This window comes from Helianthus annuus, chromosome 7, assembly GCF_002127325.2.
Source record: "Helianthus annuus cultivar XRQ/B chromosome 7, HanXRQr2.0-SUNRISE, whole genome shotgun sequence".
NCBI lineage: Eukaryota > Viridiplantae > Streptophyta > Magnoliopsida > Asterales > Asteraceae > Helianthus > Helianthus annuus.
The window spans coordinates 109,396,949-109,411,946 of record NC_035439.2 but is presented as its reverse complement, the minus strand read 5'-3'; the positions used below and the strand labels follow the sequence as shown (position 1 = coordinate 109,411,946).

Below are 14,998 nucleotides of genomic sequence, written 5' to 3'. Positions count from 1 at the left end.
CGATATATATTAATTTATCGATTAATTTGATACTTCTTTAATAATTTTTGTTTATAATTTTTTCTTTTCTAAAACTTAAGTACGTAGCTGTGTTTAATTTTTTCTAAAACTTAAGTACGTAGCTGTGCTTGATTTTTTTCTCTGACATTCCGTTATAGGTTTTGTTAAAAACGAAGTTGTACTCAAAATAAAGTATTTATTTGGTATTACAAAACGATATGATGATAAATTAAACCGTTCTAACAGTTTGGCTTTCTAAACAACATGCATTCTTTTCAAATCACGTTTGTTTTACATTATCATTTCCTCGGTTTTGCCGCAACGCGCGACGTAAAAAAACTAGTTAAAATTAAAATTAGAGTTAACTGTCATTTTAGTCCTCGTGGTTTGGTCCGTTTTGCTAGTTTAGTCCAAATGTTTCATTTTTCTCTTGTGGGTCCAAAAAGGTTTCACCGTTGCCATTTTAGTCCACTGGGTTAACTTTATCCATTTTTTTCTGTTAACCAAAAGGACAATTCTATCATTTTATATATTGCCCTTCTAGTTAAGAGAATTACATATAAAAATGACTGAATTGCCCTTCTGATTAACAAAAAAAATGGACGAAGTTAACCCAATGGACTAAAATGACAACTGTGAAACCTTTTTGAACCCACAGAAAAAAAATGAAACCTTTGGATTAAACAGAAAAAATGACCCAAACCAAATGAATGGACTAAAATGACATTTAACTCTTAAAATTAGAAACAAAATAAAAATAAAACAAAAATAACCCTGTCCTCTTGTCTTGTCTATCTCCCCTGTTGGCTCCATCTTCTAAACCTAGACCTTCTTTGATTCTACGATTCAGCAGGGAGGGAAGGTAAGGTTCAATCAGCCAGCCAGCCAGCCAGCCAGCCAGCAGGTAAGCTTCGATTCAGCAACTTCGATTAGCCACCATTTCTTCTCTATTACATTTGAATTGTTTTTTTTTCGGAATTGGATCGGACGAACCAAAACGTAAATCGTGCCATGACCGGCGAATTATGTGATTTGATTTAGGTTGAGTAAATTGAGGTTATAAGTGGAAGGAGGTTTATCAGTTTCATTTGTTGATGAAATGTTAAATATTAACTGTTATGATTGATGACATTTGATATTGATTTAATTTAATTTAATTAATAGTTTGATATAGCTAGATAGCCTTGTACAGTTTTATTATTTTGACAGGGCGGGCAGAAAGTAACCAAACCTCATCCTCTGATCGGAAACAACCTCCACGATGATTGAGGAATCATCGGGGAAGACAACGAAGAAGCATCCATGGTTTTGGAGTTCCGCTGTAGCTTCCATGGTGCTAAGACTAGTACTCATAGTCTACTTCCCAAACACTCTCCTCAACTTCTCCTCTCGCCCCGAAGTCTCCACCCCCATCACAAGCCTTCGTCGCCGTAATCTCACAAACTTCAATTGCTTTTGTTTATTGATTGATTGATCGATCAAGGTTTTTATGTTGAATGAATGATGTTTCAGTGGCGGAAGGTTATTGGTTAAAGCAATCATCGATGTCGCTGTATGCTGGTTTGTATTTTGATGTTTGTTTACAAGGTTCTGTTATGTGTATATTGATAACTCAATGAGTTTAATTCGTTGTTACAGGTTCAATGTACCATGGATCTCCTCTTCTATTATCGATCCTTGGGCCTCTCACTGATGATAGGTATATAAACGATTGATTGATGGCATTTTAGTTTTATCATTTTGCACTCAAATATCTTTAATGGGATCAATTCTGTATTTGTGATATAAAGTGGTTATTATAACGATTGATTGATGCCTTTTATGTTGTTTAATTCTTAGAAAAAGCTGATGAACAGTAAATTATGTAGAAAATTTTCCTGCTGGTGATATAGCCGCTCTTGTGTACCTATGGAATCCTTTGACCATCATCACGTGTTTGGGGTATTCAACATCACCGATCGAAAATCTCATGATTGTTTTGTCTCTATACGGCGCATGCAGGAGTAAGAACTTGATACCCCTTTTCTCATGCATGATTAATGTGTTGTATATTATTGTTAATAATTAATTAATTATCCAATTCTTACTGCAACAGGACTAGTTCGTCTAGCTGCTTTTGGATGGGTGATGGCATCTCATTTGTCCCTCTATCCCGTTATTCTAATCATACCGGTACGGTTATACCGTTATACTTACATCTTTCATCTTCTTTTGCTACATCAATTTTCAACGTTTTTGACTTTTTTTTTCCGTTTTTCTGTTTTAGTTAGTTCTATTAATAGGTTCTGGTCTAGATACACCACCAAGAAAACTGTTTCTGCAACCGAAACATAGCGATGGTTACAAGAAAACTAGTTTTTCATGGAGACGAGTTGTTTTGTTCTTTTTGTGGGCTTCTGCTTGGGCACTATATGTTCTACTTCTGTGCGGTATTTCTCTAAAAGAGTACAGTGGCCTCGGAGAAATGTTTAAAAGGTACAGTCTATTATCATATATTCATATTTAAATATTTTACTAGTTTAAAAAACTTACCATCCTTTTGTTAACATAATTATCTAATCATACGGATTGATACTTGCAGAACGTATGGGTTTATTCTCAGCGTAGAAGATTTATCTCCAAACATTGGTGTCTTGTGGTGAGTACATACACTGATACACATACCGTGGTTGTTTATGTACTACATTTGTTTTAGGTTAAATTACTTTTTGAGTCCCTGTGTTTTATGGGTTTTAACTAGTTGAGTCCAAAAGCAAAAAGTTTAACGACCTGAGTCCCTATAAGCATTTTCTTTAACCATTTGAGTCCAAATTTCTAACTCCATCCACCAAGTTTGTTAACTACAAGGGTAATTTGGTCATTTACACACAAAGTACAAGTCTTATATGCACAAGAGTATAAGAAACAAGTCTTTAATGCATGGTTTTAATATTATATAGAATTAAATTATATATATAATACCACTTACACCATCTTATACAGAAATTAAGCCCAACTATGACAAATCAAAGATATGACCTGAAGCCTAACTTATGAAATTAATAAAGAATAGAAATTAACAGATCCGCCTTTCAATCTGGATAGGAAGCATGTGTGAAGAGAGATCTAGGGATACGTGGTGTTAGGGTGAGGTGAAAATAGATAAGGTAGAGGTTGTACCGGCAGGCACGTGATTCAAGGCGATGCCAGTACTGTTGAGACCTTGCTGGACGGAGGCAGGGATCCGATTGGTGTCGCCGTAAGCAGAAATGGATACAGGCCCACAGTAGTTCATGCTGACCAAAGCAGAACTTATATTATGCGCGATCGAGTGAGGCTCGCACCCTTTTGGTACCTGACAGTTCTCGATGTCCCACCACACGGATATCTTCGCCTTCGCGTACTGCTGCTCTGCTACTCCTCCGCCCATGTTAATTGCAGATCGGAATAATGCAGATGGCTGACGGACAGACGGAACTTTTTTTCTTTTTCTTTTTCTTTTCTTTTCTTTGGGTGGGTGGATGAGAAAGCTTTGCTTCTTCTGTGTTGTGGGGACTGGGGAGGGTGGTGATGGTGCGGATGGTGGTGGTGATGATGATGGTGGTGGCGGTGCGGTGCGGTGCGGTGGGGATAGTCTGATACGAGAGAAAGTCAGAAAGATAAGGAAGAGAAAGAGATATTAGGTAGGGGTAATTTGGTCATTTAACAAATTTTAACAAAATAATTCTAACAGTGTTAGAAATTTGGACTCCCAGGCACTGTATAACAGCCGGTGATTGATCGGAGGATCCTCATCCCTCCGATCATAACGAGTTTTGTTAGCAGAGCTGTTTGCGCTCGTTCGTTTTGGACTGGTTCTTCTTCCCTTTCGTCTTCCAGTCTCTATCCGTTCTAGCCCAGGCTCTGTATAACAGCCGGTGATTGATTGGCAGATCTTCACCCCTCCGATCATAACAAGTTTGTTAGCAGAGCTGTTTGCGCTCGTTCGGTTTGGCTGGTTCTTCTTCCCTTTCATATTCCAGACTCCGACCGTTCTAATCCAAGCACATCTATCCATCCCTCATGACGAAGGAGAAAAATAATGGGGAGTTAGAGGAGGGGGAGTTACCACAGGAGGAACAGAACCCTAAAACAGGTGGGGGAGCAGACGGGAAACCTAGAAGAGAAGATGCCACGACCTTTTACATCACCAACATACCTACATGGATGACGGATGCAGATTTGTGGACAGAATGCAGGAAGTTGGTTGGTCGATGCCTATATCGCAAAAAAGAAAGACACGTTGGGCAGAAGATTTGGCTTCCTAAGGTTTGCGTTTGTTCGGGATGCCGATAAGCTCGTGAAAGCAATCAACATGTTGGACGTAAAAGATGCAAGATTAAAGGCGAATGTAGCAAAGTTCAACTATGTCAACAAGAAAATGAAGAACAATAAAGGATGCTCTTGGCAAAATAAAGGCAAAGGTCCAGTAGGATATAATCAGGGGCAGTCAGGTCAGAGACAACATGGGGAGCCAAGACAGGCACAAAACGGAATGGGCTATGGGGGCGGCCAAAGCCACTGGAAGGATGCTCTGTTAGGCATCAGGAGGAACAATGACATGCAACCGGAGAATAGCGAAGTGCTACATTTCAATAGCGATGCAGAAACATGCAAAGAGTGGATACGAAGGTCGTTTGTGGGATGTTTCAAAGACTTTGGTGGTTTGAAGAAAGCTCAAACATTAAGGACTCATGTTAGGAGTCAAGGTGGTTTCTTAAGATTCACAGGTGGGTTAAGCTTCATTGTCACTTTTAACGAAGAGAAGGTAATGCTAGACTTCCTTGAAGGAACGAGAAGGGTATGGGAAAAGGATTTAGAAAACCTACAGGTTTGGGAGGGGCAAGTGATACCATATCAACGTGTGGCCTGGTTATCAATCAAAGGGGTGCCCCTACAACTATGGTGCAACTCAACAATGAACGAGATAGCAGGAAGATATGGCAGGGTGATTTGTGGATCTACAGCGGACACATGGGATCTAAATCTAGCCATGGATGTTGTTGGTGTCCTGGTGCATCAAGGCAAAAAAGTTGAAGAATAAATTGGGATCACATGGAAGGGGCAGAGATTTGATGTATGGATCTCTGAGATTAACGAGTCTTGGGCACCAAGCTTCATTTCCAAAGCCAATGAAAAATTGTCACCAGAGTCATCCGAGAAAAACGACGCAAATATGCCGGAAAATTAGAAGAAGTCTGATAATCAGGCTATTCCGGTGATCCCGCCGTCACCGGAAGGAACGACATCTCAAGAGTCACCTGGGGAATACGAAAGACCGGGGGAAGTGGAGTCATCCCAAGGGTTACCTAGGAAGGAGGAGATTTCGAAAAATCCAAAGAATGCTGGTCTCAAAAAAAACTGACACAATTCCCAACACCTTGCCGCTTAAAGGAATTAACTGTGGAGATAATCCCAATAGTGAGTATATACAGGTAGAAAGTCAACCGGAAGTGCACGTGGGTAATATGCCCAATGAACCCGTTGGGCCGGCCCAAGAGGAATACAATGTACAAAACGAACTGGCCTATAAGAAAAGAAAGAGGAGTCGGATTGCTGATGTAAGGAACAATGCCCTAAAGCCCTATAGCCAAGTCAGGAAACACAAAGGCCCGGATATAAATTTGGAACTGTCGGACGAATCTAGACTAAACCCTAGGAAGAGATCTACTAAAATGAAGTTCAAGATGAGAAGAAATAAAACAAGGGGCAAGTTGTCACGTGATATGGAGGACCAATGGGAAGACAGGGGCCACACAGTGGATGACGAGTACGACTCAGACTGGCAAGATGAATCGGAATCGGATTTCACATTGGCACCGGATACAAATCCCGAATACAGTGTGGAATTATGTAACACGAAAGCAGTAAATGAGGAGATAAGAGGCACAGAGGAAGTTGGGGAGGCACTAGGTATCAATTTGACAAGAGTGAAAGAACAAATAACAAAGGTCATCAATGATGAACAGGTGGATGTCATGGCTAAATGAATTGGGCATCTTTGAACATGAAAGGGGCAGGAGGTCCGGGTAAGGCATCGTTGGTCAGGAGTCTAATAAAAGATAACAATGTGGGGTTCATTTCACTACAAGAAACACAGATGAGCAATATGCCAGATTCTAAAATCCGAGGTTTTTGGAATAACTCGGCCCTGGAATATGTTAAGGTAGACGCAGCAGGGAGGTCTGGGGGACTGTTATCAATCTGGAATCCAAGTTTATTCAAGAAAAATATGGAAATAGTGGACCAAAACTTCATATTGGTGAAAGGGGAGCTGATTGGAGAAAACACAGAATTAGTGGTGGTAAACATATATGCTTCAAATAGCGGTACAGAGAGAAGACAAGTATGGGATAAACTACTGGCTTTAAGGGATTCAACTCAAGGTATGTGGCTGATTATTGGTGACTTTAACGAAGTTCGGGTACCAGAAGATAGATGGAACTCCAATTTTGACGGTAACAATGCTCAACACTTTAATAATTTTATTAGCACTGAGTATCCAATGTCTGGTAGGAAGTTCACATTCATGTCGGGGGATGGGAAAAAATTAAGTAAGATAGATAGAGCTCTGGTTAGTGAAGATTTTATGTCAAAGTGGCAGAATGCCTCGCTTAGAGCCCTGGAAAGAACATTATCTGATCACAGCCCATTGGATCTAGCGACTGGATGGGCGAACTACGGGCCTATCCCGTTTAGATTTTTCAACAGCTGGATGGAGTCCCCAGGTTTGGTAGAGGTGGTAGAAAAGGGTCTTGAACAACAAGTGGAAGAAAGCTTCAAAGACTTGATGCTGGCTTCTAAATTAAAAAACATTAAGGAGGAGATAAAAAAATGGAGAAGGGAAAACAAAGATACCGAAGAAAAAGAATACAAGGAAGCAACTGAGCAGTTGAAAAAGCTGGATGTAGACGCTGAGGAGAGAGAACTCGAGGACTTTGAGATAGAAAAATGGAGAGAAAGTAAAAGCAAGATAAGGGAGTGGTTTCGAAGGAAGGCAAAAGACTACAAACAGAAAGCCAGAACAAAATGGATATCGGAAGGCGATGAGAACTCGAGATATTTTCATACAGTGATGAATTGTAACGTGGCGAGAAACAAACTTTCTGGTATTTGGATCGATGGGGTATGGGTTGTGGACCCGCCAACCGTTATGAAGTACATCCAAGGAAATATGAGTAAAAAGTTTACAGAACCAATGAAAACTAGGCCCAGAATGTCACCAGAGGGGTTTTCGAAGATTTCAGAGGTTCAAGCAAAACAATTATCTGAGAAGTTTTCAAGAGAAGAGGTTAAAGCTGCTGTATGGGAATGTGGTTCAGACAAGGCTCCGGGCCCCGATGGGTTCACCTTCTCTTTTGTTAAGAAATTCTAGAAAGAGCTGGAAAGTAATATTCTGGAGCTGATGGATCAGTTCTATACACACGGGTCTATCAAAAAATCTTGTAGTGCCTCCTTCATATCACTAATCCCGAAAGTAAGTGACCCAGTAACTTTATCAGATTTCAGGCCCATATCTTTGATAGGTGTCATAAACAAGATTATTTCAAAAACTCTGGCAAATCGGTTGAAAGGTGTGCTTGACAGTATTATATCGAAAGAACAGTCCGCTTTCGTTGCAAATCGTAACATTGTGGACGGTCCTTTGATATTAAACGAAGTGGTATCCTGGGCAAAGAAACAAAAGAACCGAATTTTCCTTTTTAAAGCAGACATAGAGAAAGCATATGACACATTGAACTGGAAGTTTTTAATTACAGTACTTACGCACATGGGATTTCCCTCGAAGTGAAAGACTTGGATGATGGGTATTCTATTTTCTGGAAAGGCATCGGTTCTAGTCAACGGATCTCCGACGGGGGAGTTTCAATACAAGAGAGGCTTAAGACAGGGCGATCCGCTATCCCCATTCTTGTTCACAATTGCAATGGAAGGTTTGCACGTCCTGATGACAAAGGCAATTCGTTCAGGTATGTATTCCGGTTTAGCGTTACCAAACAACGGGCCCTGCTTATCACATTTGTTCTTTGCGGATGACTCCATCTTTATGGGGTTATGGGACGAGAAAAATTTGAAGACGTTGCATAGAATCCTGAGATTATTCTACTTAATGTCCGGGCTAAAAGTGAACCACAAAAAAAGCTTCCTATATGGTATTGGGCCAAACGAAACGGAGATCGAGACTTTGGCCCAAACCATGAAATGCAAGATGGGCCGTATGCCTTTTACATACCTTGGCCTAAAGGTGGGGTCAAACATGAATAGGGTTGGGAACTGGAAAGACGTGATTGATAAATTTAACAAGAGATTGTCAATTTGGAAGGCAAAGCTACTATCGTTTGCGGGTAGACTTACACTAATCAAGTCGGTCTTAGGATCCTTACCAAATTACTTCTTATCCTTGTATAGGGCCCCGAAGAAGGTAATAAAAACACTTGAAGGAATTAGAAGACGTTTCCTTTGGGGTGGAGGTGGGGGTGTGAACAAGATCCGCTGGATGAAATGGGAAAGAATAATTGGATCAAAAAACATGGGTGGCCTTGGTGTGGAGGGGATTAGAGAAATGAATATGGCGTTACTGATGAAATGGAGGTGGAGATTTAAAGAAGAACCAGAGCAGTTGTGGGTAAAAGTAGTAGAAGCGTTCCATCATAACAGAAGGACGATTAAAAGCGTTCCGGTAAAGAAAACACTAGCCGGGGTTTGGAAAGCAATTATTGGAGTGGAACAGGAGTTTGCAAAGGATGGCATTGTAGTCGAAAATAGCCTAAGGAGCAAGGTGGGTATAGGAGACAAAACTTTATTTTGGATGGATACGTGGGCATCCAATCGACATTGAAGGAGGAATTCCCGCTTATTTTTGGCTTGGCTAAAGATAAAAGGAATAAGGTGCAGCACAACTACATAAGGAATCATGGTGGCTTATTGTGGGACTGGAAGTGGTGCAGACTTCCTAATTGTACAGAAGAAAAAAACGAGTGGGAGGAACTGAAAGCGCTATTACTTCAGCAAACTATAGGTCGAAACAAGGATACCTGGAGGTGGAAAAACAATGCAGCGAATGGATATTCGGTAAAGGAGATTAGGAAGGAATTGGCTGGAATTGTTGATGTGAACGCAGAACCAAACATCTTGGAATGGAGCAAAATCGCCACCTATGTAGCACGGGGACTCCATTTATGTGGCCGTACCCGTATCGGGTACTTGTCGGGGACGGAAACACCATGGGTACTCGTCAGGGACGTTTCCTAAACGTTTCCAATGTCGGGGACGTATCTGGTAGAAGTATCCAGCCCGTTTCCATTTAATTTTAGGGTTTTAACCCTTTCAAATTCCACAACCGGCCATTAAATAAATAGACTTATCATATCCGGCTTCTCTAATCTCTAAACTCTCAAGTCTCATCATCTCTAATTCTCTATGGATTGCCGATCTCTCACTAGATGAACCGGAATTTGAAAATGATTTGATTATCGATAATTAATTACCTTTGGAAGATGTAGTATTTTTGGAATTTGTTTAATATATTTTTATTTTTTTATATTTTTTATTGCCGTACCCGTATCTTGAAATTTTGAGTTTTGCCGTTCCTCGTTCCCGTATCGTCCCCGTACCCCGATCCCGTACCCGTTCCAGTGCTACTTAGATCGCCACGGCCAAGGTAAACCTATTTAACTGGAGAGCCACCGAAGAAAAGATTCCAACACTGGTCGCCTTAAGCCATCGGGGAATACAAATGGGGTCAGTTGATTGCAATATTTGTGGTTTAGCTCCCGAAACTGCAAACCATATTATTATACATTGCCCGTTCGCTAAAGAAGTTTGGTTACTACTCTGGTCTTGGATGAAAATACCGATCAAAAGTCATGGTGAAGAGCTGAAATCAAGACTTCAAGAGAAAACGGAATGGCCCAGAAATAAGGTAAAAATAATATTCGCAATCCACCTCTTAACCGGTTGGCACCTATGGAAGAATAGAAATAGTAAAGTTTTCAACGATTCACTCACTAACCCGGGTAAATTGGTGGAAGAGATAAAGGAAGAAGCATTTGATTGGATCAAGTTGAGATCAAGACATAATGGTATAACATGGAACGAATGGAGTAAATTTACATTTTGGAACGATCCACCCTAGAGTGTTTTTAGTTATATGCCTCTTGTTTTGTTTTGTGATCCTAGATATAGTCGTGATGTTTTAATTGTAATCCTGGGTGTACTCTTGGGCCGAAAGATGTGACGTATAGCATCTTGCTATTCGTTAGGTCTCTCGTTTTGATGAATAAAGTTTCGTTGTTGCCGTTCAAAAAAAAAAAAAAATGGTTAAAGAAAATGCTTATGGGGACTCAGGTCGTTAAACTTTTTGCTTTTGGACTCAACTAGTTAAAACCCATAAAACACAGGGACTCAAAAAGTAGTTTACCCTTTGTTTTAACTAAGATTGTATATACAGGTACTTCTTTGCAGAGGTTTTTGATTTTTTTAGAGATTTCTTCCTGATAGTATTCCATATAAACATTCTTTTCATGGTGTTACCGCTTGCTATACGGCTACATCACCGACCTTGCTTTCTAGCATTTGTCTACATTGCAATCTCGTCTATTCTCAAGTCTTATCCTTCGGTATATTCTCTAGAAAGTGATCATCTTCTTTTTCATATTTTGATACTTTTTTAATTGATAATATTATCATTCATGGATATGGATAGGTTGGCGACTCCGCTCTTTACTTGGGCTTACTGGGCCTGTTTGTCAATGCATTAGCTGGTAACTGATTAAACCAGTTATACCACACCACTTTTTTTATGCTTCTAGGCTTCTATCCATCTACCTTTTATAATTTGTTAAAGAGTAAAATGCCATTTTCGTCCCTGAGGTTTGGCCAGTTTTGCGACTTTCGTCCAAAGGTTTGTTACTCCGCATCTGGATCCAGAAGGTTTGAAATCTTGCCATTTTCATCCGGATCGTTGAGTCCATCCATTTTTCTCCGTTAAGTCAGGGGTATCTCCGTCTTTTTTGTTAACTTAAAGGGCAATCCGGTCTTTTTCATTTGATGTACAAGCATTTAGCATAATGTACAAGACCAAATTGCCCTTTAAGTTAACAAAATAGATGAAAATAACCTGACCTAACGGAGAAAAATGGATGGAGTTAACGCGCCGTATGAAAATGGCAAAATTTCAAACCTTTTGCATCCAGATGCGGAAAGACAAAGCTTTGGATGAAAGTCGCAAAACTTGCCAAATCTCAGGGACGAAAATGACATTTTATTCTTTGTTAATTTATATCTACATTTTTGGCAGATATGCAATTCTCATTTTTTCTTTTCTCTGGGTATTTGGGGACGTTACTTCTTAGCCCTGTGATGAACAACCTGTGGATTTGGCGGGTATGGTTGTTGCCCTATTTTTTGTGTAGTTGACTAGTTGTTATGTAACTTAGTATTTTGCCCTAAATGAAATTTGCAGGGAACAGGAAATGCAAACTTTTACTTTGCTACTGCAATGGCTTATGCTTGTTTTCAGGTTGGTCAATCTATATATGCTGTTGAGGGGTGTTTTAGACACAAGTGTTGAGGATTGAGGTTTAACCGGGCACTTTCGAAAACTGTTTGTTAGGTCAAATGTTAAACATTGCAATTTTCTGGTTTGGGAGAGTAGAATAAAAAGAAGAACAACAAATTGACTCCAGTTTTAACAAATAGTAAAATGCCATTTTCGTCCATGAGGTTTGGCCAGTTTTGTGACTTTCGTCCAAAGGTTTGTTTTTTCGCATCTGGATCCAAAGGGTTTGATATCTTGCCATTTTCATCCGGCTCGTTAACTCCATCTATTTTTTCCGTTAAGTCAGGGGTATTTTCGTCTTTTTTGTTAACTTAAAGGGAATTTTTTAGAGGTATTCAGTCTTTTTACATAAAGTGAAAAAGACCGAATTGCCCTTTAAGTTAGCAAAAAAAAGACAGAAATACCCTTGACTTAAAGAAGAATAATGGATGAAGTTAATGAGACGGATGAAAGTGGCAAGATTTCAAACCTTTTGGATCCAGATGCGGAAAAACAAACCTTTAGACGAAAGCCGCGAAACTGGCCAAACCTCAGGGACGAAAATGGCATTTTACTCTTTAACAAATCTGGTTTTTATACCGTACCGGGTTGGGCTCAGAAACGGTTTAACTAGGTGTATCGGGCGGTTCAACCGGTTGTACAGGATGGTTCAACCGGTAGTACCGGCCGGTTTGAACCAGTTTTTAGAATACTGATTTAAAACATGATGAAGTTGGTCTTAGACTCCAACAAGACACCAAATTGGTGCAACGTCATTTCGGTGTAGTGTCCGGTGCATACATTGCAGATGGCCTTACAGATTACAACACCAAATATCCTGTGTTGGAAAAAAACACACATTTATAGTATTCTTTTTCTCTGTATTTCTAATTGCACAGATTATCTTAGTTGTGGAGAGTGTAAGTTCGATGCTTAACCATGATAGAGCTCTAAAGAAAGGTGCTACAACGGTTGCAAAAAAGGTACAATAGTAGTACAGGAGGCTATGCATGATTAAGCGAAATCCCAGGAAGCTTGTTCTCAAGAGGCAATCTGCACTTGTGACCAGGCTTTTTTTAGATTGTTTTTCTTTTGGGACATACGAATAGTTGAATACGCAGCATATGAGTTAAATGGTTTCATCACAGTTAGGTTAAATCACATTTTTCTGCAGTATGGCATGTAATGTTGTTTTCATCTTCAATATTAGGTTCAATCACAGTTTTCTGCTTAGCTAGGTTGCACCATATGCGCACACACGTACTTTATGGTGTACTTGTAAGATTTTTTTTTTTTTAATAAAAATAATTTGTAGTTATTTTTTTTTTAAATTATTTTCGTCATCGATTTATTTTCCCATTTTATCATCATTATAATTTTTTTTTGGTCATCAAGAGTCTTTATCATACACACTGTTTGGAGACACGGGTCTGGTGAAGGTGGTGATGCCGTAGTAGGATTGGTGATCATGTCTGATTTAAACCATGAAACCAGTCGTTGACTGAATAGTTTGGTTTGCGGATTTGTTTTAAAACCGCAACTGTCAAACTAGAGGTGCTTAAAAAAACCGTACCCGGAACTCGATATTAGGTATTTGTACTTAGCAACATTACTATATATAATATATGCTACATTTCTTGATTACTAGTTTAACAGCAATTAAGGACTTTAGGTATTTGTAATTTTCATCACAAAAAGAAACAGTTAATCTTCTACTTACATCTGCTGTTGCTGTTCTCAACTCTACAGCTTCTTGATTGCCCCACTTGTCTATATGTCTTGTTGTCACACTTTCAACTTCAAGAATCATCTTTTTAAGGCTTGCATGACCAACTAGATTATGCACCATATTCTTGAGATACTTATGCATGTACCCATGTAAAGAACCTAAATTTTGTTTCCCTCGTACTTTTGTCATGCTATCTGGTCTTGTTGGAACACCATTTGGTTAAGATCTGAATCGCTTGAGACTATCACCGGCAGCCCAACCAAACTAGTGCGGAATATCGTCCCGTATCTGTCGTAATTAAGTGTTAGTTAGCTTAACCAATGTCACAATTATGAAACAATGTATATTACTTGATAAGGCATAGAGATTACACCTAATTAGTTGAAAGTGTCTAGTAATGTCATAATTAAGTTTAAAAATTTTAGACACTTTTTTGGGAGTTGTTAATACATATAAAAGTGTGTAACTGGAAACTTGAATGGGGAAATATGCCAACCACAAAATGATTCTAATCTTTGGACTAAAAACATAAAAAAACTGAATAAAAGTTTATACGACATATATATTACCTAATTTTTTATTTATAAATTGAAGTGTGTACGGATCCACTAGACTTTGAATATTAATTAATATCAACACGCTTCTAAAATCTAAATATTTGTATAATATTAACTTCGCATTATATTTGAGAAGTCTATTTTTTAATGTGTTGCTGATCGTATTTTTTTCTTGACAAAACATGGAGAGGGCCCACAATTAACTAATAATTTCTCTGTTACATGAGGGTATGTATATTCAGTCCATAGATATTATGTATTTACACACCTTTTCTTTAGACTTGCACTACTACAAGATAGGCTATATGACGAATAAAATCATTATGATTGGTCATCTGCGATTCAAAATTCTGTGTAAATGGCTTCATCATATATGTTGTGACAAAATATTGTAATATTAATTGGTCTAAATGGTGCGATTTTAACATTCGTGATGTAACTTTGTAAGTTCGGGTTCTAGCCTTTTGTTGGTCCGGTTTCTATATTTTTATATGCAAAAGTTTCGCCGTTCAAAAAAAAATATTTTGTGACAAAATTAATTTGGGACAGACTCTAGCGACGAAGTCTATCACTAATAAGTACAGAAAGAATTTATTCTCTTTTTACATATATATACCATAAAACCAGTGGCAGACCCAGGAATTATTTGTTGGGGGTGTGGATGAGGTGTTCAACCATATTTTCAAGGGGTGCAGTCGAGTTTTTTTGCCTAAAATATACACTAATTTTTTTTTTATTTCAAGGGGTGCGACCGCCCACCTTGACCAAAGGGTGGGTCCGCCCCTGCATAAAACCACTTGTTTGGTAAGACAATGCCTTTTGAAATAAGTTTGAAGGTTTTGGTTCAATTTTCCCCTAAGTAAAGAAATTACCGTTAAATACATATATTAACCGTAAAGATTTAGCATATATCGCTGCCATAATTGAAGTGTTAATAAACTAAAACAAATTAATAATGACTTGAAAACACACTAATCACACCAAAACAATTCACCTTTCAATTCTTTCCTTGAAAAAAGGAGGGGTGTCCCATCTTCGATTAGGCGCAAAGAACCACAGGCTTTCACCGATTAGGGCATTTAGTTGAAAATGCGCAAAAGGAATTATAATTGTTTTTATTTTTTTGAAAGAATCGCAATCTATAGGGCATTTAGT

The 14,998-nt window shown here is 38.8% G+C and overlaps 1 protein-coding gene across 5 annotated transcripts; it reads left to right on the top strand.

Annotated features, from left to right (window-relative positions):
* The first annotated feature begins 755 nt into the window (after nucleotides 1–755).
* LOC110889274 (phosphatidylinositol glycan anchor biosynthesis class U protein) lies at nucleotides 756–12,879 on the top strand. 5 transcript variants are annotated; one of them, XM_022136779.2, is made up of 13 exons: nucleotides 756–904; nucleotides 1,210–1,430; nucleotides 1,513–1,560; nucleotides 1,639–1,699; nucleotides 1,869–2,003; nucleotides 2,096–2,172; nucleotides 2,271–2,475; nucleotides 2,582–2,638; nucleotides 10,469–10,637; nucleotides 10,724–10,781; nucleotides 11,318–11,403; nucleotides 11,483–11,539; nucleotides 12,457–12,879. In XM_022136779.2, exons 5-13 carry the CDS (start codon nucleotides 1,909–1,911, stop codon nucleotides 12,547–12,549), a joined length of 897 nt encoding a protein of 298 aa, XP_021992471.1. In that variant the 5' UTR covers nucleotides 756–904; nucleotides 1,210–1,430; nucleotides 1,513–1,560; nucleotides 1,639–1,699; nucleotides 1,869–1,908; the 3' UTR covers nucleotides 12,550–12,879. The 5 variants fall into 5 exon arrangements, with proteins under 5 accessions (XP_021992471.1, XP_021992469.1, XP_021992472.1 ...); XM_022136777.2 differs by having other exon boundaries at nucleotides 2,267–2,475; XM_022136780.2 differs by having other exon boundaries at nucleotides 1,840–2,003.
* The last annotated feature ends 2,119 nt before the right edge of the window (nucleotides 12,880–14,998 follow it).